General features: G+C 48.9%; 1 protein-coding gene across 2 annotated transcripts; it reads left to right on the top strand.

Moving 5' to 3' along the window:
* Positions 1–23,440: 23,440 nt before the first annotated feature.
* Positions 23,441–27,183, top strand: LOC130553098 (uncharacterized). 2 transcript variants are annotated; one of them, XM_057331846.1, is made up of 2 exons: positions 23,441–23,878; positions 23,941–27,183. In XM_057331846.1, exon 2 carries the CDS (start codon positions 24,875–24,877, stop codon positions 26,024–26,026), a length of 1,152 nt encoding a protein of 383 aa, XP_057187829.1. In that variant the 5' UTR covers positions 23,441–23,878; positions 23,941–24,874; the 3' UTR covers positions 26,027–27,183. The 2 variants fall into 2 exon arrangements, with proteins under 2 accessions (XP_057187829.1, XP_057187836.1); XM_057331853.1 differs by having other exon boundaries at positions 23,531–23,878.
* Positions 27,184–27,945: the final 762 nt, after the last annotated feature.

Here is a 27,945-nt window from a genome sequence, read left to right as displayed (position 1 = left end):
CAAAGCTCACACGCACACACATACACAACTATACTGCAGGGTCTTTTATATGTTGGAACCGTTTCAGGACAAACAGTGGGGTGCTGCTCCTCCATGCACAGAGACCGGAGCATCAGTTCATCATCATCCATGACCCGCGGGCCCCTCCGGTGCAGTTTCACGCTTGGTTTCCCATATATGCTGGTTTGAGACCAGCCACTCTCATCAACGTTCAAATCCCACCATAATAAAAGGAGCTGGAAAAATTCTCATAGATCAGTGATAAAAGAGAAGCTCTGTCAACACCCCGTTTTTCTCGTCTGGATCTGAGTGCTGAGTGACGGACCTGTGGCGTGTTTCCCAGTGTTTTTAATCCGAGATGACTCCACGGGTCTGACCCACAGCAGCAAGTAGGCCTGAAAAGAACATAAACAGGCATGTTTCCTGTGTCTCCTTCTCTCCCTTTCATTCATACAATTACACACACAAAGGAGTATAGTCTACAGGAGCTGAGGTCTAAATAGCAACAAGAAAACCCCCCACACTTATATATATATGCACACATTCAGAGTTAGGGAGAAGCATGTTCACAATTGTCAGAAATCACAGCACCATCTGTTCCCTGTTCAGATGTTTCCAAGCAAAGGCTCGAGGAGTTTCCTGTGAGACGAGAAAAACCGGGCGGCCGACCCCCAGGGCGAGAAAGAGGGCGAGTTCGAGTCAAGAAAAAGGGGTCTCGGGTTAGGAGAGCAGATGACAGAGAAGGCATTACTTGAGTGTTCTTCTGTATCACCGTCTGGTTAGTGAAGGTAGAGGCAAACACATGCACACCTATGCATACACACACCCAAAACAATAATCCGGGAAGTCTCTCGACAGTCTGAGCTAACTCAGACATGATCACATACACATGCTGCTTTAAAGCTCACATGCTGCTTTAAACAGGCACACCTTCCCAGACAGATGGACAGACGTGCACAGACTTTCTTTGGTTCTTACACTTTCTTGAAAACACACACGGTGATTTGCTCCAACAGATACACTCAGATACACTGTCTCTCTCTCTCTCTCTCTCTCTCTCTCTCTCTCTCTCTCTCTCTCTCTGCTCTATCAACAGAACGGAGGTTAACTGGAGCAGTTAATTGCTCAGAGTGAGTCAGCGATGAGTGGAGTGTTTGGAAGTGGCACACACTCCCGTGCTGACAGCTGTCTTTATATAAACTGAACACCGCTCAACCCAGAGTGGTTTTCCGTCCAAAAAATCCCGACCGGCGCGGTTCTGCAACACGCCTTAGATCAGCGGGGAATGGAACAGACGCTGTAGTGCAGCAAACTGCACTTCCCAGCCCCCCAACCCCCCCCCCCACATCCCTGCTTCACATTGTCCTGCTGTGTCTCCATCTCTCCTTCTCTCTTGGATTCTCTCTCTCTTTTCTCCTCCTCCCTGCTCGGCTGCTGCCAGAAGCCCAGCTGGCACTGTCATGTCTGATAGCCTGGAACAGACTGGGCGTGTGGAAGTGGGGGTGTGGGGGGCGGTGGGGGAATCAGCTACAGCACAATGCATTATGCATTACAAGGATACAGGAGTGTGTGTGTGTGTGTTTTCCATGATGTGATAGGAGTGTGTTCCCTTTGCCTCAAAGAGGTGAATAAGTACAACCAACATCATCATTCTAAAAAGAGAGAGAGAGAAAATGGGAAAGAGACGCATAATGTGCCATTTAGGCCGGCTGGAACACAAAGGAAGTGCTCTTAATTTTTTTGAGCATGCGACATAATGCGGCCTATCACAAACACATGAATACAAGCCTTAGCCTGCACGTACACACCTCCGGGGTGGCACAATCTCTTCGTGTGTGTGTGTTCTCTGTGGTCATGTTGGGGAGGAATTCTGCTGTAGTGACTGATGGCTCATGCCCACAGGCGAAGAGAGACCGTCATTTCTGGGCCTCGCACATTTCAGCCATCACTCAGGGATTAAAATGGAGAGATGAGAGAAAAAGTGCTTGATGCTTTCACCCTTTCACACAGCCCTAAAAATACCACGCCTGCGGCTGGGAATAGAGAAGAGGAAGAGAAACAAAAGAAAGACATCAGAGATAGAGAGAGAGAGAAAGAGGAGGAGATATGAGCCCAAGCTCGCAGAGAAAATCAACAGGTGATGTCATTTATTCAAATAATGACTTCAGCTACCGTGGAGATTGTACGTGTGTTTTGGGGGCATTAGGCACAAGCTCATAAAACAAGAGAGGAAAAGAGAGAATGAGATGGAGAAAAAACGCTCATTTTCCATCCTCTCCCTATCCAGCTGTGCTGACTAATCACACACAGCTAATAATGCTGTGGAGTCTTGTCCCACATCCACCACAATGAAACCCCAACATTATACCATTAACAATGGCAAGGGTCAATTCACTGTGTACATTACCCTTGGTCACAGGGGGTGTCGGATTATTCACTTAATACAGTGGAACGTAAGCGAGGACCCCTGGCTTGGATTCCTGTGAAGGATGGTGCGGTAGCAAGGGTTAGTCATATAGAGTTCCAGCCTTGAGGCAGGTTGGCTACAGAGATACTCTGTCTATGTAGCCTAATTAGTAAAGGACACTGTCAGTGCTGAGTGTTAAAAAGCTCATTGTGGTAAGATAATGTGGGGCCTTTAAAAGCTCATCTTTCCTTAATTTCGCTTTAGGGATAAATATAAGATGTCCGTCCATTCATCTGTCTGTCCGACCGGAGGCTTTCCTGAAGCTCAGCTGGTAAAGCATATAGTGTGTTCAATGGGAATGCATGTTCTCATAAATGTATAGATTGAATGCAGTGTTCTAAATGTAAGAATATGAGCATTGATATTAGATCAGATAATGTAAAAAGGACTCAAAGAAGCCTGATACAAAACAATCCACAGGCTATAGTGAATTGCGGGTAAGAGGTTGTATTTGTTAAAATTAGTAAATGCATTAGCTAACATGAACTAACATTCAGTAAAATAGTTTTTCAGCATTTATTCATCTTTGTTAATCCCAATTCAATTGTTCATGTTTGTTTACTTTTGTAAAAATAGGTTTACTTTTGATTTTAAAAAATGTATTATGCTGAACTGAACGTAAAGATTAATAAATGACTTAAGTCATAGTGAAAATAAAGTTATAAAAAAAATCTGTCATCATTTACTTATTTTGAAGAATGTTCTTAACTGGCACCCATTCACTTGAATTGGTTTTGTATCCATACAAAAACCAGTTCGGTTAACAACTTTCTTCAAATTATCTTCTATAAATTCTATATGTTATAAAAATAAGTTATTTATAATAAACACTGCAATATTTCATACAAAATAAGAATTGTTATACAGTAGTTTTAATTTCATGGTTACTTAAAGAAGACTGAGGAAAATATTAAAGAGTATTGTCACGGCTACGTGAAATTACAGTTCCCTTTCTGTCGGTCTCTCGACGTTGTGTCAAAACGACAGAATGGGGTTTGTCTTGAGAACCTATCATCTTCTGAGTATTTAGAAAAGGCCGATGAAAATTGGCGAATGAAATTTGCATGCCGGGCTCCTCCCCGGATGTCCGGGTATAAGAGGGAAGCCGGCGTGCTCATTCATTCACCTTTTGTTCTTCAGAGCCTACGCATCTGGTGAGCTTCTCTACGATCTGGATGATCTTTCTTTCTGCTGGAATCTATGACGTGGACAGCGGACGGTCCCTTCCTGCAGTGACTCTCCCCTGGGCGTCTCGGCAGTTCCGGAGGTGTTCGAGCAAATTTCCTTTTCTAAAAGAGCAAATTTCTCCAGCGTGGCTTGTCCCGCTGTTCTCATGGGTGCAACACACTCATCGAGGAGGGGGACGGACACAATGCCTGCTTCCAGTACGCTGGGGCAGACGTTGTGGATACGTCCTGCCCGCACTGCGGGCGGTGACGATTCAGACGTTGCGTCACAGGTGGCTGTGTTCCCACGGGACTCAGCCACCACCTCGTTTGCTCCCCGTTCCGTGGCGGCAGGACTACGGCCCTGCCGTCCGCTATGGCAAGCAGCGAGGGTGAGAAGAGGATTACTGTGAGCGATAATCCGCCAGCCACGGCTCACGGACCGTTCACACCTCGTTTCGCTCGTCTGACCGTTCCCCAAAAAAGACGGTCCGCCGTCTTATTCCTCAATCACGTATTCGGACACGATGCGTGATGATGAGAGGTCTCTTGCAGCATCGGGGGGTGACGTACTGCCATCCGACTCCGACGATTCTTCGGGCTCCCTCCCTCGGGGGGTCGAGCCCAGGAAAAAGCGGATGTCGAGATGTCGGCCATGCTTTCCCGGGCCGCCGTGAGTGTTGGGTTGCAGTGCCCGCACTGCCTCTCCCGGCGTTCGCGGCTGGCTACATGGCGCCTCGGGTTTGAGCGCGGCTCCAAGCCGCGCCCGCCCCCAGTGCCGTGTTTACCGGAAGTGCATGAGGAACTTTGCAAGACCTGGAACGCCCCTTCCGGCACGTTTCACGTCAAACAAAGTTCTGTCACCCTCTCTTCCCTCGAGGTTGAGACAGCTGGAGGATGCGTCGGTGTCCCCAGGTGGAGTTGCCGCCGCGGTGCACTCGTGCCCGTAGGTGGCGGCCACCTGGGGGGGCTCGACCTAGACTCCCGTCCAAAGCATGTGGTGTCTCGGCATCTCTGGTGTCGAGAGCTTACATTGCGGCGGACCAGGCTGCCTCCTCTCTCCACGCTATGGCTCCTGCCAGGCCAGGGCGTTGAGAGAGCTCCACGAGGGTAAGACCGACCCAGCGCTTATGCAGGAACTCCGCGCCATCACCGACCTCGCTCTACGGGCGACCAAGGTGACCACGGGGGCCCTGGGTCGGACGATGTCCACACTTGTGGTCCATGAGGAACTCCTCTGGCCGATACTTGCGCAGATGAGTAACGCTGAGAAGGTCCGCTTTCTCGACGTACCCGTCTCGCAAGGGGGGGCTGGTTGGTGTTACTGTGGAGGGTTCTCGACAGTAAAAAGCAGTCCTCCGTGCCGCAACTCGGCCGCCTCGGCCGTCGAGTCCCGTGCACTGTCTGCTTCCCAGCAGCCCTGGTCCTCTTCAACGCCCTCCAGTGACCTGGAGGAGACAGCGAAGAGGAGACCATCGCCCCATCAGCAGCCGCGGGCAGCGGCTGTCATGGGATCACCTCAGGGGGATCGAGGCTACCATTGGGCCCGACCCCAGCCACAGCGCTGGGAGGTCGGATAGGGACGGTTCATGCCCCGTCCCTCCATCTGCTGGCCCCCTCTGGGGGGCTGGCGCCCACTTACTCTCAAAAAGGAGAGTTTCCTCTCTCTCTGGGTTACCTCAGCCGCTCTCACCCTCTGCACGACGGTGAACGGCAAACTCGACGTTGAGTCATGGCAAAGCGCAATGTCGAGTATAAACACCAGCCCTCAGCACTCTCAGTCAGACAGTGCGTTGAGCTGCGCAGTCGCCAGGCAGGAAATATGGCAGAGCCGATCCCCTCCCCGGGGGGCCTCCCCTGGCAAGGAATCCGTACTGCTAGCCATCGAACCACCCTCCGCGGGGGCGATGAAGCAGATCAACCTCTAGTCCCCTGTCACAGTTCTGGGAGCCCCCAGACTGTCAGGCGGGCTGAGGAAGACGATCCGTCTCGGCTACGCGATTCAGTCGCTACACGTCCACCCAAGTTCCGGGATGTCCTTTTACCTAAGGCAGAGGCAGGGATGCCCCCGTACTTCGGGCGGAGGTCGCCTCCCTTCTGGTGAAGGGAGCGATCGAGCCCGTCCCACAGGCAGAGGTGTTCAGCAGGTTTTACAGCCCGTACTTCATTGTCCCTAAGAAAGGCGGAGGGTTGCGCCCTATCTTGGGTCTGTGTGTTCTGAACAGGCACCTACACTAGCTGCCTTTCAGGATGGTCACGCAGAAGCGCATCCTGGCGTCCGTCAGGCGTCAGGACTGGTTCATGGCAATCAACCTGAAGGACGCGTACTTTCATGTCTCGATCCTCCCTCGACTTCGGCCGTTCCGACGGTTTGCGTTCGAGGGACGGGCATATCAGTACAGGGTCCTCCCCTTCGGTCTGTCCCTGTCTCCACGAGTCTTTACGAAGGTCGTGGAAGCCGCCCTCCTTCCCCGTTGGGAAGGAGGTGTACGGGTACTAACTATCTCGACGACTGGCTCAAGTCTGGGCACACTCTCGAGATCTGTGGTGTACACACAGGGACCTGGTGCTCCGGCACCTAGATCGGTGGGGCCACAGGTCAAATGAGATAAGAGCAAGCTCTCCCCGGTGCAGAGCATCCTCTTTCTCGGTATGGAACTCGACTCTGTCCTCACGGGCGGCCCCGCTCACCCCCAGGGGGGGGCGCGAGGACTAGCGCGCCCGGTCAGTGTTAAACTGCCTGAGATCAGACAGTCAGCGGTCCCCCTGTAACAGGAGGCTCCTGGGATTCATGGCATCCTCGGCGGGGGTGGCCCCCACTCGGGTCGATGCATATACGACCGCTCAAACACTGGCGGCAGAGTCAAGTTCCTTGGAGAGCGTGGCACACAGGCAGCAGGCGTAGGTCACACGCTTTTCTGCCGACACACCCTAAGGGGTGCCGTGTGCAACGGGCAAGCAGTGTCGGGGCGGTGGACGGGCCCCCGCCTGCGTTGGCATTCGCATTCTCAACTGCCTAGAGTTGTGGGTTGTGCTACTTGCATTGAGGGACTTCCTCTCGTGCAGGGAAGCACGTGCTGGTCCGGTTGGACAGCACAGCTGCTGTGGCGTATTCTTCACTCACAGCAGCTAACATGACTCGCCCGACGCCTCCTCCTCAAGAGTCAGCAGGTGATCAGCTCCCTGCGAGCCACACACATCCCAGGCGTCCTGAACCAGACAGCCGATGTGCTCTCTCGTCAGTTGATGCCTTGCGGAGAGTGGCGACTCCCTCCCCGCGCAGCCGGCTCATTTGGGGGCAGTTTGGCCAGGCACAGGTGGTCCTGTTGCCTCCCCGAACTCCTCCCATTGTCCGCTTGGGTACTCCCTGTCCGAGGTACCCTCGGCACGGATGCCCTTGAACACAGCTGGCCGCGGGACAAGCGGAAGTACGCTTCCCCCCAGTGAGCCTCATTGCACAGGGCCTGTGCAAGACCAGGGAAGAGGAGCATCAAGTGGTACTAGTTACGCCCCTTCGGCCTAACCAGGACTTGGTTCTCGGAGCTGAGGCTCTGACAACAACTCCCCCCTGGCCGCTCCCCCTGGCGGACAGCTTCCCCAGGGGAAGGGGCACGTTACGGCATCCCAGGCAAAACCTGGTCTCCATGTCTGGACAGGACGAGGAGATCCTGAGTGACCCACCCCCAGTCCGGTTGGGACGTCACTCAGGCTAGGGCTTCGGCCACTGGGCGGCTATACGCCCATAGGTGGCGCCTCTTCTCGTCCTGGTGCTCTTCTCACCGAGAAGACCCACGGAGTTGCTCTGTCGGGTACGAGCTGTCCCGTCCTCAAGAGAGCGGGGGAGTAACCTCTCCCCCTCCACACTGGGAATGTATGTAGCCGCTACGGCCGCTCATCATGACCCAAGTGCTGGGTAGCCTCTGGGACAGCACGGCCTGGTCATTAGGTTCCTAAGGGGCGCGAGAGGGTGACCACCTTTCCGCGCTCCGTACCCTCTTGCGACCTAGGTGGCGGGCCTCAAGAGGCCCCGCTCCCTTCGAGCCTTTCGGGGTTACCGCTCTTTCTCAGTCTTGATAAAGACGGTGTTCCGCATTGCGCTCACCTCCAAGAGGGTAGGGGATCTACAAGCACTCTCCGTGTCCGCAGATTGCCTAGAACTCGGGGCCGGGATTCTCACGTTATCTTGAGACCCCGCCCCGGCTACGTGCCCAAGGTTCCCACCACTCTCCCGAGAGACCAGGTGGTGAACCTGCAGGCGCTCCCCACCGGGGAGGAAGACCCAACCTATCCGTGCTTGTCCAGTACGCGCACGGCGCCTCTGCTTGGACCGCACGCAGAGCCCAGAAGCTCTGAGCAGCTCTTTGTCTGTTTCGGAGGTCAGCAGGAGGGCTGTCTCCAAACAGAGGCTGGCGCACTGGATCGTGGATGCCCTTGTTAGGGCATACCAATCTTTTTTTCCTGCCCGTTGGGGGTGAGGCACACCCCTCGTGGCTGGCTCAGGGCGCCTCTCTGGCAGACATCTGCGGAGCTGCGGGTTGGGCTATGCCTAACAACTCCGTGAGGATCTAATACCTACGCGCGGAACCGGTGTCAGCCCGCATCCAGGCAAGGTGTAGGACCGGCAGCCGGTAGGGCATACGCCTGCGGAAGCCCTTCCCCCTCCGGGGGGAGCAGTGGCGATCCCGCCTCACTTCTTTCCCCTCGGGTAAAGAACAGGCATTCCATCCATCACTAAGCACCCTTCCAGGGGACAGGCTGGGCAGATCAGCCCTGCCCCTTTAGGCCGGGGAACAGTTGAGTTATCTCCCACATAGCTCTAACCGGACCTAGTGCTCCAGACGTGGTAACCCCCCCTCCGTGGGCTGTTCCGTCTGATGTATCCTCATGAATGGTTCCCACCTTGGCAACCCATGACCTCCCCAGGTGGACTCCCACCTTGCGGTTAACTCCACATTCCTCCCATGAGTTCTCCCCTGATGGTGACACCATGTGGTGTCTCCACTAATTCCTCCCTACGGTAGGTAGTGGCCTCTGCAGCGTTTTTCCCCCCCAGGGGGGAATTATGCTTACCCAGTGGCCCGTACGGTGCCGGGCGGCTTCTCGCCATTTAGAGAATCAGGCCTCCGCCCGTGACGGCCGGCGTTAGGGGGCTTCCCAACTTTTTGTGGAAAGCTCTGGGTCCCCCTTCCTCTCCACTGGAAGGTCATAATTCCGCGCTAGCGTGTTCGTCAGACTCGCCAAGACCAGTCAACGTCGCTCCGCAGAGATTGTGACGCGGCTCAGTGCTGTGGCGTTTTCCATAGGAACCCCATTCTGTCGGTTCGACACAACGTCGAGAGACCGACAGAAAGGGAACGTCTTGGTTACGGATGTAACCTCGGTTCCCTGATGGAGGGAGCGAGTCGTTGTGTCCCTCATGCCACAACACTGGCCGCCCACCCCAGCAGTCGGGGGAGGATGCTTAGGCTCCTCAGACCAAAGGTGAATGAATGAGCACGCCGGCTTCCCACTTATACCCGGACATCCGGGGAGGAGCCCGGCATGCAAATTTCATTCGCCAATTTTCATTGGCCTTTTCTAAATACTCAGAAGATGATAGGTTCTCAAGACAAACCCCATTCTGTCGGTTCGACACAACGTCTCGTTCCCTCCATCAGGGAACCGAGGTTACATCCGTAACCAAGACGTTTTCCCTCTACAACAATTCTTCAGGTCAGTTGATAAATTGCTTGATGTAAAGCCTCAACATTCAGTCCTGTCAATTATTTCACAAACTTATATAAATAGACCTTGTTGCCAGTGACAATTATTTTTTGCTAATGCTAAAGCTAATTTAAAGGGATAGTTCACCCAAAAATGAAAATTCTGTCATTACTGTTCCAAACCTGTACAAATGACTTTGTTGTGTTGAAAATATTTTGAAGAATGTGGAAAACCGAACAGTTCTGGGGTACCATGGACTACCATAGTAGTTTTAGTCATAGTAGTTTTTTTCCCTATAGTCGGTGTCCCAGAACTGTTGGTTACAAACACTCTTTCAAAAATCTTTCTTAGTGTTTAGCAGAACAGCCAAATGTATACATGTTTGAGGGTGAATAAATTATGGCAGAATTTTCATTTTTGGGTGAACTATCCCTTTAAAGCCAATTTCTAAGACATATGAAGACCTGTATTTCACAGAAGTATCTCAAAACCCTTTCGACCACAATGAAAAATCACCAGGATCTCTCATCAATACAGAGGGGCTTTTTGTAGCATCCTTAAACCACATTAGAGGCTGTACGGAGCACCAGTGTGCCAACCACAGGAAACCCACTCAACACAATAACCATGGGCGAAATCAGACGTCTTCCTCTTTCGCCATCATATCCATTCCCATGCACATTCATTCAGCTGCATTACAGCAGGCCGAATGGCTTTGGAAAGCATCTTGGTCGGGGTCTGTAAGAGGCAAAAGGCGGAAATGATTTACAAGGCTCTGGTTAGGCTAATTAGAAGTCTGATTAAAGATTTTAATTAGAGGAAACCAGCCCTCTCCCATTTGGAGAGGGCTGCACAGGCAGGGATGACGAGATGAAGACGAGAGCGAAAGGGGAAAGAGGAGGTCGTGGGGATTGGGAAAAGAGAGGAATATAACGCATTATGGATGTTTGAATGGTGAAGAGAGTAGGACTATAGTATAGTAGGAGGTAGTAACTATAGAGACAAGGATGAAGGTAGGCTGAAGAAACAGAAAGAATTAGATGGATGCAGAATGGAACAGATTTGACCGGAAAGGGTAAAAGGGAGAGAGATCGGAAGAATGGGGCATAGATGGAGAGATAATGAGGGGCTGTTGGAAGCTAAGAGGGTAATTTTAGCCAAACTGCAAGAGAATGGACCTTTGTCCCACTAATATAACATAAAACATGTACTCAAGAGAGAGAGCGCAAAAGACTGAACATGAGCAGTCATTTCACCTCTCCTGTCCACTTTTTCATTACAATTATAAATCTTAATGGGTGTGTTCCAAAATCTAGAATAGTAAAATGGTCAAAATACATCTTATTTTGACCAAATTCTAATGCAGCATGGCATGCATCCTGACAAGCAATCCCACAATGCACTGTAATGAGATCAGTAAAAAAAAATCAATTTAAGATGGCAGACCACGCCAGTGAAATTTTGATGCTAAATATATAATCAATAAGCCACCTGTATTGAAAACATTTGGAAGCCGATCCTCCCACGCGCTTTGCACAAGGAATACTATTTGTTTGGTAGTATTTGTGAGGTTTTGAATCCGACTCCATGTCTCTATATTTTCCTTTGTTTCCTTCATAATTCTGTTTCTTTCTCCCTCTCTCCCCATGTGGCCTGCACTCGTCCACTCCTGGTCTCTCCTCTCATTTGAAGACGTCTCTCATCTCTCATCTCCCAGGCCCTCTCATCTCTCTCCCTCTCCTCTCATCTTTTTCTCTTTCACCTCAATTTTCAGCTGCTGCATGATTAATTAGCAACTGTGTTCACTATCGCTGCAATTATTCTTGGAGGATAGGAACGAGAGCGCGAGTGATGAAAAGATGGAGAGTTTTGTTCCGGGAGGGAAAAACTGTATCGCATGATCTCGATTAAGTGAATAAGTGCTGCCATTACGACAAACTCTATTCCCGTTCGCATTTACATAGATGACCTTAAAAGCTTTTCAAAATAGACGAAGACGAAAAACACCGAAGACGACTCGACGGCGCATACAAATATATATCTGTACATCAAGTCCTTCTATGCATGTATTAGAAAAATAAGTGTTTAAGTGACACGCTGAATGAGGACAATATTATGTGCCTTAAAATCAATCCCATAATGCACTTCCGTGCCTCTTTGCGGAAAAATAAATAGCTCCATTTATGACAATCAATCTGCGATGTTCAAAATGAAATCCAGAGAGTAAATGAAACATGCAGAGGTAATTGAAAAGCAGAATGGACGGCGAATGGCGGCGATGCTAATTTAGAGGTAAAACAGTATGGAGAACAAGAGACGTCGGCAGACGAGGGGAAGGTAGGAGAACAATGACGGTGTGATTACAGAGAAAGGGCCCCATGATTGAAGGATGAGCTTCGCACCAACACACTGTCTGTTAATGTCTTTCTGCTTCCAATCGGACAAAAATTTCCATACGGCTTACCTGGAACGCCGTTATTAAAAAAACATTTACCGTAAACCTTAATGAGAATGGCAAACACCAGAGAATAACAGAAATAGAACAATAAATAACAAAGCACGCGCACACACATGACACATTTGCCAACCTGGAAGGTGATCATAATGACTGTAAATGCATTGAGGCTGCATTGTGTGGGATTCTAGTGGGGTTGGGTCATTTGCATTAGAATGGATCTCCTGTGTTAATTGTTTACCCTGGGCTAATTACGCTGTGTCTGTCATTACTAACGACGGGTGAAACTTTGGGCCATGTCTGCACACATACGCGCACGCCCGCCCGCTTCCATTATGCATATTTACAAATACGTACACACAAGTCCAAATCGTTTTAATATTCATACGCACAGGTAGAAAATAAGGAGATTTGTTTTAATAAGACTTTTGTGAGAAGTGGAAATGAGTTGTGTGTACGATGTGTGCTCCGCTCAGGCGGTGAATGCTGGTGGTCGTATCTGATGTATTTTAATGAGAATGCCATTCCTCAGGTGAAGCTGCGTCTGTCTGTGTGTGAGGGGACTGACTGATAGACCGATAGAATCTCAATGAGGTGAGACATTAAGAAGTGCCGTTATCGCTTTGATCGAGATAGAAGCCAACATTGCCGGAGTCACAGAACGCAGATGTTTGCGCATGTGCGCGGGTGTTCATTTAGAGCGGCAACAGCCATTACTCTGTATGACAGATTGGAGTTCTTGCATGGAGAACACATGGTAGCCCTGAGCGCTCTTGTCATAATGAATGTAGACTGAATCAGAGCGGGTGGCATTAAAATGTTATTTGGCTTAGGTGAGGGCAGTGTCACAATTGTCGGCGGGGCCCTGGATCAGCCAAGACATGTAAACCGGAATGGACCAACGTGATGTTGCTGTGATGCTTGTAATGGACGATACGTTCATAGCAATAAACACAATGTGTATTCATTTCAACTTACAATCTCACTTTCTCATTCTGTATTTCCCACGAGTTAACTCCATATGCTTATTCAGTCTGTTAAAGTCAAGGGTTATAAGGGTCATGACCTTGCCAGCATCACGGGGAGGTGAGGGTGAAACGGGCCTGAGACAGTAGACTGGCCAAGTAAGTGTCTATGTGTGTTATGTGAGTGGATCCCATCTGTCTCTCTCAAATGGCATGTCACGTCAGACATACCATGCACACACACACACGCACACACACACGCACACACACACACACACACGCCGTGGACTGAACAGAAAAAAGTGGGCGTATGGGTCTTTCACCCCAATCAGCGCACCGTGATGTCATCATCCTCACGGCCAGATGGGGTGCCCTCATTATCACCGACCCTCCCACTAAGGGTGATAGACAGCCCGACGCAGCCAGTCCCAGCCCACTCTGTGTCTTGATGGACAGGTGATGAAGGTGGAAGACAGGATCACGACCCTTCCACCTGAGTCTCTCATTGCTCCCAGACTCAATAACAACAACACAATTAATCAAACTAATCACCCAAAGACAATGTTCATTTACCGTTTATGAAACATCACCATACAGTCCAACCATCTGGCTTAATATAAGACCATCTGAGACCCAAAAACGATGTCATTAACTTGATGAGAATAGAACCATGAACATCTTTAAGTCCAGTAAATTAATAGCCATCTTATGTGTAAACACGTTTTAAACATATCCTGTTCATCAGTCTCTCATTATTCAACATGAATTAGATGAAATAATGTCAAATTAAAGATGTTTATGGGATCTGGAATACTGAAATAAAGGGATAATTCACCAAAAAAAACAGATTCTGTCATCATTTATTAACCCTCATGTCATTCAAAACCTGTATAAGATTTTCTTCTGTGCAACACAAGTAAAGGCGTCAATGGTTACCAACGTTCTTCAAAATATCTTCTGTTGTATTGTGTTGAAGAAAGTGATACAGGCTTGAAATGACATGAGGGCATTTTCATTTTTGTGCAAACTATTCCATTAAATGAAACTACAGTCAGCAAGAAGTAAACAATGACCCATTCCTACTGTCAAAGTTGACCATGTTGTTACACAAAACATCTCAGTTACGTTTGTAACCTCGGTTCCCTGATGGAGGGAACGAGACGTTGTGTCGAACCGACAGATGGGGTTCGTCCCTGAGAACCAATCGTTTCCGACTACTTAGAAAAGGCCAATGAAAATTGGCAAATGAAATTTGCATGCCGGACTCCGCCCTGGAAATCCGGGTATAAAAGGGAGACGGCGTGCATCATTCATTCACCTTAGTTCTGAGGAGCCTGAGACCTCTCACGACTGCTGCAGAGGACAGCACGTGTTGTGGCAAGAGGACACAACGTCTCGTTCCCTCCATCAGGGAACCGAGGTTACAAACGTAACCCCGAGGGGGTGGAGTCACCACTCTCCGCGAGGCGTAGACTGATGAGAGAGCGCGTCGGCTGTCTGGTTCAGGTCGCCTGGAATATACGTGGCACGCAGGGAGCGGGTCACCTGCTGACTCCACCGGAGGAGGCGTCGGGCAAGTCGTGTTAACTGCAGTGAGCGAACGCCACCCTGACGATTGATATACGCTACTGCAGTAGTGCTGTCCAACCGGACCAGCACGTGCTTGCCCTGCACGAGAGGCCGTAGCCTCTTCAGTGCGAGTAGCACGGTCCACAACTCTAGGCAATTGATATGCCAGCGCAGGCGGGGGCCCGTCCAAAGCCCCGACACTGCATGCCCGTTGCACACTGCACCCCAACCCTGCAGGGAGGCGTCCGTTGTCACCACGACATGCCTCATAACCTGCCCTAGGGGTACCCCTGCCCGAATGAAGGTCATGGAAGACCAAGGGGTCAGGGTGCGTCGGCAGCGAGGCATAATCACCATCTGCCTGCTGCCGGTGTGCCACGCTCTCCAGGGAACTCGACTCTGGAGCCAGTTTTGGAGCGGCCTCATGTGCATCAACCCGAGGGGTATCACCGCCGCCGAGGATGCCATGTGTCCCAGGAGCATCTGAAATAGTTTCAGGGGAACCGCTGACTGCGTGAAATGATCCAGGCAGTTCAACACCGACTGGGCGCGTACTGCGGACAGTCGCGCTGTCATGGTGACAGAGTTGAGTTCCATACCAAGATAGAGGATGCTCTGCACAGGGGAAAGCTAGCTCTTCTCTCGGTTGACCTGTAGTCCCAATCGATCTAGGTGCTGGAGCACCAGGTCCCTGTGTGCACACAACAGATCTCGCGAGTGAGCCAAGATAAGCCAGTCGTCGAGATAGTTGAGTACCCTCACACCCCTCTCCTTGAGGGGAGAGAGGGCGGCCTCCACGATCTTCGTAAAGACTCGTGGAGACAGAGACAGACCGAAGGGGAGGACTCTGTACTGATATGCCCGACCTTCGAAAGCGAACCATAGGAACGGGCGATGATGAGGGAGAATCGAGACATGAAAGTAAGCGTCCTTTAGGTCGATTGCCATGAACCAATCCTGACATCTGACAGATGCCAGGATGCGCTTCTGCGTGAGCATCCTGAACGGCAGCTTGTGCAGGTGTCTGTTCAGGGTACGCAGATCTAGGATGGGGCGCACCCCCCCCGCCTTTTTTGGGGACGATGAAGTAAGGGCTGTAAAACCCCTTGGACATCTCGGCTAAGGGGACGGACTCGATCGCACCCTTCGCCAGAAGGGTGGCGACCTCGCCCCGTAGTACGGGAGCATCCCGGCCTCTGACCGAGGTGACGAGGATGCCCCGAAACGAAAGCCGAGACGGATCGTTCTCCTCAGCCACCGTGACAGTGTGGGAAGCTCGAGCCAAACTCCCAGGGACCGCGACAGGGGGACTAAGGGTACGATCTGCTTCATCGACCCCCCGGGGGGTGGTTTGATGGCTGGCAGTGCGGGTCTCTCGCCGGGGGGCCCCCAGGAAGAAGGCTGGCTCTGCTGGTTTGCCTGCCTGGCGATGCAGCTCCACGCACTGTCGATTTGAGAGTGCTGAGGGCTGCAAAATACATTCGATGTTGCGCCTCGCCAAGACGCAACGTCGAGTGGCCGAACACCGTCTGACAGAGGGTGAGAGCGGCTGTGAAGAACACCCAGGGAGATTGGAAACTCTTTTTGTGAAAAAGTGGGCGATAGGCCCCCGTATGTAGCTGATGTTGGAATGGGGCAGGAACCATCCCGGATCGACCGTCCAGCGATGATATGGCTGGGATCGGGCCCGATGGTGTTAACCTCCCTGGGGTCTTCCCGTCAGGGTCGCTTCTTCCTCGAAGGTTGCTGACGGGGTGGTGGTCTCCCCTTCGACGACCTTTTCCGGAGTGCCGCCTGGGTAGGGAGCGCTGGAACCGGAGCTGGCTTCGAAGAGGGCCGGGGCTGCTGGGGAGCAGAGGCCGCATGGGATCTCGAAGGCCTGTGGGCGGCCGAGTCCCGGCGGGGTAGGATGTGGCTAATCGCCTCCGTCTGCTTCATCACTGTCGAGAACTGCTGAGCGAAGTCCTCGACAGTGTCACCAAACAGCCCACCCTGCGCAATGGGCGCGTCGAGAAAGCGGACTTTCTCGGCGTCGCTCATCTGCGCAAGGTTCAGCCAGAGGTGCCTCTCCTGGACCACCATGGTGGACATCGCCCGACCCAGGGCCCGCGCGGTCACCTTGGTCGCCCTTAGAGCGAGTCGGTGGCGGTGCGGAGTTCCTGCATTAACCCCGGGTTGGTCTTACCCTCGTGGATCTCTTTCAACGCCTTGGCCTGGTGGACCTGCAGGATGGCCATGGCGTGAAGAGAGGAGGCAGCTTGGCCCGCAGCAGTGTATGCCTTCGACACCAGCGATGCCGAAGTCCTACAAGCCTTGGACGGGAGTTTCGGTCGACCTCTCCAGGTGGACGCCGCCTGCGGGCACAGGTGCCCCGCGACTGCACGTTCCACCTGGGGCACATCGACGTAACCCTTAGCTGCCCCACCATCGAGGGAAGAGAGAGCGACGGAACCGGTCTGACATGTACGCGCCGAGAAAGGGGCATTCCACGTCTTCATCAGTTCCTCATGCACTTCCGGGAAGAACGGAACCGGGGTTGGGTGTGGCTTGGAGTCGCGCTCAGAGCCCAAGAACCATGTGTCCAACCGTGAGCGCTGGGGGAGAGGCACCGGAGTGCACTCTAACCCAATGCACACGGCGGCCTGGGAAAGCATGGCCGACATCTCGACATCCGCTTCCTCCTGAGCTCGTCCCCCCTTGGGGGTGAGCTGCAGAGAGTCGTCGGGATCGGATGCCAGCAATTCGCTCTCCGATGCTGCGATAGACATCTCATCGTCATCACGCATCGTGTCCGAATACGTGAAGGAGGACGCTGATGCTGTGGCACCGCCTGCTAGGGAACGGTGAGGTGAGCGAGACGGGGTGCGAGCGGTTCGCGAGCACTTGGCTGACGGATTAGCGCTCGCAGGAACCCCCATATCACCCTCGCCGCTTGCCTTGGCGGACGGAATGGCCTTAGCCATCCTCGTCACAGCCCGGGAAGCCTGCGAGGTGGTGGCTGGTTCTCGGGAGAAGACAGCCACCCATGACCGCAACGTCTCTATGACCATCTGCCCGCAGTGCGGGCAAGATGAGTCCACGAAGGCTGCCTCAGCGTGTTGGACCCCCAAACACCTGACACAGACATCGTGCTTGTCCCCTTCCTCGATAAGGACACCGCACCCACGAGAACAGCGGGACATGCCGCGCTGGAGAAATTAGCTCTTTTAGAATGCAGACGGTGAGTCACCGTCTGCAGGCTCGAACACCTCTGGAACAGCCGAGACGCCCAGGGGAAGTCGCTGCTGGAAGGGACAGTCTGCTGCACCACGTCGTAGAACCAGCAATGTGAAGCTTTTGCTAAGTAGCAAGAGAAGATCTTCATAACCGAAGGCTCCGAAGAACAAAAGGTGAATGAATGATGCACGCCGTCTCCCTTTTATACCAGGATTTCCGGGGCGGAGTCCGGCATGCAAATTTCATTTGCCAATTTTCATTGGCCTTTTCTAAGTAGTCGGAAACGATTGGTTCTCAGGGACGAACCCCATCTGTCGGTTCGACACAACGTCGAGAGACCGACAGAAAGGGAACTGAGTTTTGAAAGGTAACACTACATATACTGTAGAAGTGACAATGCAGTCAAAAAAATTATGTTTGCTATAGTAGAATCTATTTGTCAGTTTTGTTGTCTGATTAATATAAAAACAAATTAAATTGTGGTCTCTTATTTCACTGCAAAGCCTAATGCGCACATCCAATGTTTTGACATTTGCTTTTTTCTGCCTGTTATACTAAACATTGCAGTTGATACCACACATAGAGAGGTATTTTGACAGAACATTGAAGTATGTTTAACCATTCAGACATGCATTCTGGATTAGTACTGTCTGTTCGATCCTGTAAGTCATGTAAGCATTTTTTCAAGTATGCACAGAAAACCCCCCCTTAGAAACAGGAGTAGTTTATTACTTCACACCACTAGTAACATGTAATGGCCAAATGTAATATAAAAATAATTACCAAAATGTCTGAGTTACACTGAGTAGTGTTTCTTGTTTCTTTCTTAATACGTAGGTGTTTCTTGTTCCACCTATTTTGCTTCGACAACACTCTGGTAACATGATAATTGTTAACATGGAATTGGATGTGCTAGGTACGTGAGGTATCCAAAATGTGCAGGAATTGAAGGAATGGACTGTAAATCACTGGTTTAGAGTCTTCACAAATTCTTTCAAACCACTCTGAGAACCCTGCAACTATCCAGGTGTCGTCCAGAGGCTGACAGAAAATATGAGCAAATGGGACGTATGTATGTTTTTTGCCCAACTCATGACAATGCAAGCAGCGTTAATGGATGGTTTCTCACCCGTATCATCTCAGCTGTGCAGGCCGCACTTTCCAGGTGGCTGTCAAACCGTGGAGACATTAGACATTTACATCAAGTAAACACTCAAAATCTAGTCGACTACTATGACGTTGGGCACAATACTTCAAAAAAGTAATTAGTTATAGTTACTAGTTACTTCTCACAAATAGAAATTGAGTTAGTAACTGAGTTACATCATTATAAAAATAACTAATTACCAGGGAATGTAACTATTGTGTTGTCATGGTCCTGCCTCTTCTTGTCATGATTTTAGAGTCTTTTGGCAGGGTCATGACAGTCCCACGTGTTTAGTGTTGGAGAGAGACATGGAATTGTTTGTTTTGGCATTCCATGCACTCTCTCTGGTCTCGTCATTGACCCCGCCCTTCATTTCCTCTTTTAGCTTCCCGCCTGTGTCTCATTACCCACACCTGCCCATTATTATCTTCCTTGTTAGTTCCCTTATTTAATGCCCTTGTGTTTGCTGTCCTGTGCTCGTTCGTTTTGCTTAGTATGCTCTGTTTAGTCTTGCCTCGTGCCATAACGTTGTGGATTATTCCCAGCCGTGTTTGACTATACCCTGTCTTGTTTCCATGTTACTTTATTCTATTCCAAATCGTGTTAAGTTTAATTTAGTATCTGGTTCTCTTGTTTTTGCCCCCACGTGGGAAGTATTTTGTTTCTGTTTTGTAATTGTGCCGTTCTTGTTCACCCCATCGTGGGCTTTTTGTTTTGCATTCAATAAAGTGTTTTTGTGTAAAGTACCACTGCCTGCAATTGGGTTCTTCCCTCCCCTGACCGTGACATGCGTTACTTTTTAAAAAATGTTCAAATATGTCATATAACTTGGATGCCCCCAATATTAAATATGTTAAATAAATGAAATGTAAACTAAATAGAATACATTATTTGTATTAAACATTGTACACTAATCTACACTATTTTAATGTTGCTGTGGTTTAATGTGAGAGACACCTATTAAATTCAATATTTTATATATCAAATTCAATGTATTTTTATTGTAAATATTTTAAATATTATCATTATTATACTAGAACAATAAAACACAATAGAATAGTTCAGAACTTTTACTATTTCTTGCACAGATCACAACTGGTCAACAAATAAGTCTAAAAATAAATTATGCTTCTAAAGACATGTACCAACTTCAAAACTGCTAGATGTACTGTACTGTACTACTTATTTTTCGTAGTTTCTTACAAAAGTAAACCGTTTAATAACAAGAAGTGCTCTTAATGTTTTGACTGCTTTCCAGTATGATAGCGGAATGATAGTTCGTGCATACTTGAGATTGCATTTTAGGAGATGGAATATGTAATTACTCGCAGTTATTGTTTGACAGCGGAGCTCGAGGATGGTTTCACTTTCGCTTTGGAAATCAAAATCAGTTGAAAAACACTCAAAAAAATGTTGTTTACCTGTCTATTAAAACACATGTGAGAGCGGAGTCTCTGTCGAGTCCAAGTTAGTCGCAAAGCTCTCTCCATTTAGAAAACGGCATGCTGATATTATTCCTTGTTTTATTTCTTCGTTTGTCCATAAGCCTGCCTGCCTCATTTGAAAGTGAAAGTGACCTATTAGTCAGATATAGTGACCCATACCCGAAATGTGACCTCTGCATTTAACGCATCCAGAGAGTAGTGAACACACGCACAGCAAGTCGTGAACACACGTACACCCGGAGCAGTGGGCAGCTACCACTGCAGCGCCAGCGCCGTCCACCAGCTTTGCTCAAGGGCACCTTACCCGCCGGCCCTGGGAATCGAACCGGCAACCTTCTGGTCACGAGTCCGACTCTCTAACCATTAGCCATGGCAAAGTCTTTGGTTATGTGTGGAGAGAAACATATTATTGTCCTTTTGACAAATCGTGTGTCTCATCATTGGCCCCGCCCCTCTCGTTTCCTGTATTGTTTCCCGTCCGTGTCTAATGTTTCCCACCTGCCCTGTGTAATTATACCTCGTTTGTCTCTCCTTTAAAATGCCTTCTTGTTTCATTGTTTTGTTGCTCGTGTATTACGTTCAGTCTTCGTTGTGCTCGTATGCGTGTCCGTTCGTGCCCCATACCTCTCCATGTGAGTGTTCTCCATGCCTTGTGTAGTGTTTTCTTGTGCTTGTACCCTGCCTGTTATTAGACGTTGTGTCGTGTCATATTTTAGTTATTTTGTCCTGTTGGTTTTGCCACATCGAGGGAAGTGTTTTGTTTTCAGTTCTTTTATACATTAGTCGTGTCCTCGTTACCCCCTCATGGGTGTTTTGTTTCTGTTTATTGTTTTGTATTAATAAATCTGTTAACCCCTTCATTGCTACTGCCTGCACTTGGGTTCTTCCCTTACCTGTCGTGACAGAATACACAAGCCCCTACTGAACCCAGTAGGCAGCCATGGATGGTGCAACCATTTCCCGGTGGCCTTGCACCTCCAATGCGGAGTGGTGGAAGGCAATCGCCTCCCAGTCCCACGCTGGAGGAGGACCATTCCCTGCCCAGCGCCAGCGCCCCTTGCTGGACTATGCCTGGGACGTTGAGACCAGGAAGGCATCCGTTCCTGAGGTGCTGGTCCGTGCCTATCTGGTGGCGGGGATGGATGATCCTCCACCCTTTCCGGAGCGGGAGGAGATGGTATACCAGCCGTTCCCACAGTTAGTGGAACGGCTGCAGCTCCGAGAGGAGCTAGTCAAAGGCTCCTCTCCCAGATGCCATCAGGTCTCCTCTCGTCCCACTCTGGTGTCAGTCCCAGAGGACCGCGTGATAGGCACCCTCACTATCGGAGGCCCAGCACCTCCCGTCCCAAGACAGGCAGCTCCTACACCGTCCACCAGCCTCGTGGGCAAGCGGGGGAGGCGAGCATCCTGGGGGTCCACCTCCGAGGAGTCCCAGCCGGAACCAGCCATGCCTTCTACATCCTTCCTTCAGCCGACCTCCAGGCGGGTGGCTCGGCTGAAGTAGAAGAGGCAGCGGCGGGCAGTGCGGGCTCCTTCCCATCCGGCGTCCAGTCCAGTGTCCAGTCCGGTGATCCAGCCGGCCTCCGGTCCGGTGATCCAGCCGGCATCCGGTCCGGTGATCCAGCCGGCGTCCAGTCCGGTGATCCAGCCGGCGTCCAGTCCGGTGATCCAGCCGGCCTCCAGTCCAGTGATCCAGCCGGCGTCCAGTCCGGCGTCCAGTCCGGCGTCCAGTCCGGCATCCAGTCCGGTGTCCAGTCCTGTCCAGCCGGTGCAGCAGCCGGCCTTCCAGGCGGTCCTCCAGCCGGTGCAGCAGCCGGCCTTCCAGTCGGTCCTCCAACCGGTGCAGCAGCCGGCCTTCCAGCCGGCGCCCAGCCTTGTCCTGCCGACATTCCAGTCGGCGGTTCCCCCTATGACTCTCCCCCTAAGTCCCCCAGGACTCCGCGCCCTCGAGCGCAGCCGGGGACTAGGACTATTCCCCCAAAGACTGTTCCTCCCATGAACCCTTGTCTGTCCCCACCCCCCCTCCCATGTTTATTATTTTTATTATCCCACCCCAATCCTGTTGTTATCTTGTCATGTCTGCCCCTGGTTTTGTTTTATCTGTATTGCCTTGTCTTGTCTGTCACCCAGTCCGCCTTGTCTCATCTGTCTACCCCTTGGTGAGCACCTGGAGGTGCTCAATAAAGGGGGGGGCTTCTGTCATGGTTCTGCCTCACCTAGTCTTGGACTTCCTGGTCCTGAGGCAGAGCCATGGCAAAGTCTTTGGTTATGTGTGGAGAGAAACATATTATTGTCCTTTTGACAATAATATGCGTTCTCTCCAGTGTCTCGTCATTGGCCCCGCCCCTCTCATATCCTGTATTGTTTCCCGTCCGTGTCTAATGTTTCCCACCTGCCCTGTGTAATTATACCTCGTTTGTCTCTCCTTTAAAATGCCCTCTTGTTTCATTGTCTTGTTGCTCGTGTATTACGTTCAGTCTACGTTGTGTTTGTATACATGTCCGTTCGTGCCCCGTACCTCTCCATGTGAGTGTTCTCCGTGCCTTGTGTAGTGTTTTCTTGTGCTTGTACCCTGCCTGTTATTAGACGTTGTGTCGTGTCATATTTTAGTTATTTTGTCCTGTTGTTTTTGCCCCATCGAGGGAAGTGTTTTGTTTTCAGTTCTTTTATACATTAGTCGTGTCCTCGTTACCCCCTCATGGGTGTTTTGTTTCTGTTTATTGATTTGTATTAATAAATCTGTTAACCCCTTCATTGCTACTGCCTGCACTTGGGTTCTTCCCTTACCTGTCGTTACAAGTATCCCCTGTATAACCACTTACGCATTTGCATGTTGCCATAGTTTCTACATTGCACATTCTTGGGAACATTTGGGATAATGTAAGTACACAACTACATGAAATATATCACACTGTGCAAGTGACTTTTGGATATTTCATAACAAAATTATTCCATATTGTGGCTTTAACTAGATTTTTAAAGAGTTTATTTTTAAATCATGTTTTTATGATGTAATCATTTTTTATTGTGTTTTATTGTGTTTTTTGTTAGCTTTGTCTGTTTTGTTAGTTATTATTGCCTAATTAATATAATTTTAATCATATTAAAATAACATCATTTAAATTATTTAATTAAATATTAATGAATTAATATTGCTTAAAACAAAACCAACTGCAGTTTGATTAATATTACTTGGAATGCACAATAAAAAACATGATTTTTAAATTGTTTTTGCAAATAAACTATTACAAAATAATAATAAGATGTAATTCAAAATAATAATAAGATGACGTCACTTCCTGTTTGCTGAGAGCGCGTGGTTTGAGTCGGAGCTCTTTCAAATTTATTCTTAATACATCGTTTATTCTTGTTATATCTTAAGACTTGTGTTTTAAATTGTTATCCTCTGAGGGTAAAACATATCCTTAAATATATCCCATACCAAAATCGTATTTAAACGCACAGATAATTTATTTTTATCGGATCACTCGCTATTAGCCTCAGGCTGTTAGCATTCCCAGCCTGCCTGCTTACTGCTTAACACACTGTTCTCATTATTAAATCACTGATGGCTAATGTTTCAGATGTGTCTGTACCTCTGTGTGCAGATGAGGAAACGATCGCACTTCAGTCGGAACTGGAGGCTGTGGAGAAGCAGATCCAGGATCTACTAGAGAAGCAGTCACGGCTGCGAGAACGAAAAACGGCGCTGGAAACATCCAGAGCCGACGCTCGCAAATCCGCGGTAAGTTTTCATCGCGATTTTAATACTCCTTCCACTTCTACTCCGCGTGTTTCTCTGCACAGAGCCCAGGCTTCGAGAACACGGTCAGCCCAAATGAACTTCACTCCTGCACCGGCACACCCACGGCGAAAGGCGCGAGCCAGGACTGGAGCGATGACCCAACCGCCGCCACCGGTCTTCGAGATCCCGACCAGGAACCGCTTTGCCGCCCTCTGCGAGACGGAATGCAACGCTGTGGTCATCGGAGACTCAATCGTCCGGAACGTACGCGCTTCCTCCACTAAAGGTAAGGTGCGCACTCATTGTTTTCCTGGCGCCCGTGTTCTTGATGTCTCTGCGCAGGTACCTGCGATCCTGAAGGACGATGCTAACGTCGGAGCTGTCGTGCTGCACGCGGGGGTGAATGACGTCAGGATGAGGCAGTCGGAGATCCTGAAGAGGGACTTCAGGAGTCTGATCGAGACGGTACGCAACGCATCGCCCACGGCGAGGATCATCGTATCAGGGCCGCTTCCTACCTACCGACGAGGGAATGAAAAGTTCAGTAGACTATTTGCTCTAAATAAATGGTTGATGTCATGGTGTATTGAACAGAAGCTGCTCTTTGTTGATAATTTTGATCTGTTCTGGGAGCGACCTAGGCTCTTCCGCCCTGACGGCCTGCACCCCAGCAGCATCGGAGCGGTTCTTCTGTCTGACAACATCTCAAAGACGCTACGCACCGCTTGACTACGTCTCCCAGCGGTAAGTCAAAACTTCAACCATAGTCTGTGTTCCTCCCACTCATCTGTTAGAAATGTTACTGCTTCCAAATGCATAGAGACTGTGTCTGTCCCCCGAATAATACTACAAAATAACAAAATAGCCAAATCTCAGAGAAAAAATCTAATCGTGATTAAACCTGAGGACAATGTAATAAACGACCAAAACAAACTCATAAAGTTCGGCCTACTAAATATTAGATCACTAAATTCAAAAGCAGTTATTGTAAATGAAATGATCACAGACAACAGTTTTGATATACTTTGCCTTACCGAAACCTGGCTTAAACCAAATGATTATTACGGTCTAAATGAGTGTACACCACCAAGCTACTGTTATATGCATGAGCCACGTCCGGTTGGTCGAGGTGGCGGTGTCGCAACAATCTTTAGAGACTTTCTTACTGTAACTCAGAGAACGGAGCATAAATTTAAATCATTTGAAGTGCTTGCGTTGAACATAATTGTTCCAATTGACAGTAAAAAACCATTGCTTTCTTGTACGTTGGCTACAGTGTATAGACCCCCTGGTCCCTACACTGATTTTCTGAAAGAGTTTGCGGACTTCCTATCGGACCTATTGGTTAACGTTGATAAAGTACTAATTGTCGGAGACTTTAATATCCACGTAGATAGTGCTAACGATGCATTAGCAGTGGCGTTTACAGAGCTATTACACTCTTTTGGAGTAACACAACACATCAATGGACCCACTCATCGATTTAATCATACACTAGACTTGATTATATCTCACGGAGCCGATCTAACCAATATAGATATTATACCTCAAAGCGACGATGTCACTGATCACTATCTTATAACATGTACACTGCGCACTGCAGAAATCAGCCGTTTAACTCGTTATCGACAGGGTAGAACAATTACCTCGACTACTAAAGATAGTTTCGCAAAGAGCTTGCCAGATCTGACTCCTTTAATAACCATACCAATAAATATAGAATCGCTCGATGACATGACCAGCAAATTGGGCACTATTTTCTCTAATACATTAGAAGCTGTCGCACCTATGAAGTCAAAAAAGATTAATGAGAAAAACGCAGCACCATGGTACAATAGCACCACTCGCGCCCTTAAAAGAGAAACACGTAAACTGGAGCGCAAATGGAAACAAACCCAATTAGAGGTCTTTAAAATTGCGTGGAAAGAGAGTGCAAACTGTTATAAAAAGGCACTAAAAGCAGCAAAGGCTGAGCACCTCCGTAACCTCATAGAAACTAACAAAAACAATCCAAGGTTTTTATTTAGTACAGTTGCTAAACTAACAAATAAACAGACTTCACCTGACCTGGGTATTCCGCCGCACCTTGGTAGCAATGATTTCATGAATTTTTTACAGAGAAAATCGAAAACATACGAGACAAAATAGTAAAAACTCAACCTCCAAGTCTGTCCTATAAATTAGTACCAACCATCGCCCCAAAAGAAAGGCTACAGTGTTTTTCACCTATAAAACAGGAAGATTTAATTAAACTTATTGCAACATCTAAACCTACAACTTGCTTATTAGACCCCATACCAACTAAATTATTAAAAGAGTTATTACCCGTTGCAATTGAGCCCATTTATAACATTATCAACTCGTCAATTAATCTAGGCCATGTCCCAGGAGCCTTTAAACTGGCCGTCATTAAGCCTCTTATCAAGAAACCAAACTTAGACCCCAATGAACTAGGAAACTATAGACCGATTTCAAATCTCCCTTACCTGTCTAAAATACTAGAAAAAGTAGTGTCCACTCAGTTGTGCTCTTTCTTACAAAATAATGACATACACGAAAAATTCCAGTCAGGCTTTAGACCGCATCATAGTACTGAAACTGCGCTCGTTAAAATTACAAACGACCTGCTTATAGCATCAGATAAAGGTAACATCTCACTCCTAGTCCTGCTTGACCTTAGTGCTGCGTTCGATACTGTAGACCATAAAATACTTCTAGATCGCTTACACAATTATACCGGTATTCAGGGACAGGCACTACAATGGTTCAGATCTTACTTATCAGACAGACATCAATTTGTCCATTTAAATGGGGAATCATCAAATCTAACGCAAGTAAATTATGGATTACCTCAGGGATCGGTTTTAGGACCCTTGCTATTCTCCATATACATGCTGCCCCTTGGAAACATTATTAGAAAACATGGAATTAGCTTCCACTGTTATGCAGATGATACTCAGCTATATATCTCATCAAGACCAGATGATTCCTTCCAACTATCCAAATTGGCAGAGTGCATCGACGATATAAAGCATTGGATGACTTGTAATTTCCTTCTTTTAAATTCTAATAAAACAGAAATATTACTTATCGGACCAAAGACACGTGAGCAGAATATTTCGGATTATGACCTGCAAATTGAAGGCTGCACTGTTACTCCAACAAATACAGTTAAAGACCTTGGCGTTATATTAGACAGCAACCTGTCATTTAAAAATCACATCTCAAATGTCACAAAAACAGCCTTCTTCCACCTTAGAAATGTTGCCAAATTGCGAAATATTTTATGTGTGGCTGATGCAGAGAAGCTCTATTCATGCATTTGTGACCTCAAGACTTGATACTGTAATGCACTGCTTAGTGGTTGTCCTGCATCATCAATAAACAAACTACAGTTAGTTCAGAATGCAGCTGCCAGAGTTCTAACCAGGTCCAGAAAATACGATCACATAACCCCAATGTTATCAACCCTTCACTGGTTACCCATTAAGTATCGTATTGACTTTAAAGTTCTTTTAATTACTTATAAAGCCTTAAACGGTTTAGCCCCTACCTACATAACAGAGCTTCTACCACACTACAACCCATCACGCTCTCTAAGATCTCAAAACTCCAGACTTTTGATAACACCTAGAATAACTAAATCCACCAAAGGGGGTAGAGCTTTCTCATACGTAGCACCTAAACTCTGGAATAGCCTCCCCGATACTATTCGAGGGTCAGACACACTCTCCCAATTTAAATCTAGATTAAAGACACATCTTTTCAGCCAAGCATTCACTAATACATAGCTAATGAACAGCAGCTACGCTAATTATTCTCTTTCTGTTTCTGCCCTCGCCTCGGGATGCCCATCCCGAGGTAGGAGAGATTCCGCCAGCCCAGATGAACGTCATATGCCCATCCACAACTAGAGATTACGCCAGCTACATCGAAAATCCCGTGCCATCCTCCTGCGAGAGCCTGCGGACTGACTGACCATCCAGCTCCATCCAAGGCAATTCCATCACCACCCAAGAAAAAGGCGACCATCTGGCCGGCCCAGCTCAGACAATTCCATCCCCACC

Source organism: Triplophysa rosa, linkage group LG1 (assembly GCF_024868665.1).
Source record: "Triplophysa rosa linkage group LG1, Trosa_1v2, whole genome shotgun sequence".
In the NCBI taxonomy this organism is placed as follows: Eukaryota; Metazoa; Chordata; class Actinopteri; order Cypriniformes; family Nemacheilidae; genus Triplophysa; species Triplophysa rosa.
This window is presented reverse-complemented; position numbering and strand designations above follow the sequence as displayed.

Bases quoted from the DNA above. Each gene is read 5' to 3' on its own strand.
- LOC130553098 (XM_057331846.1), top strand. From the start codon at position 24,875: ATGATCACAGACAACAGTTTTGATATACTTTGCCTTACCGAAACCTGG.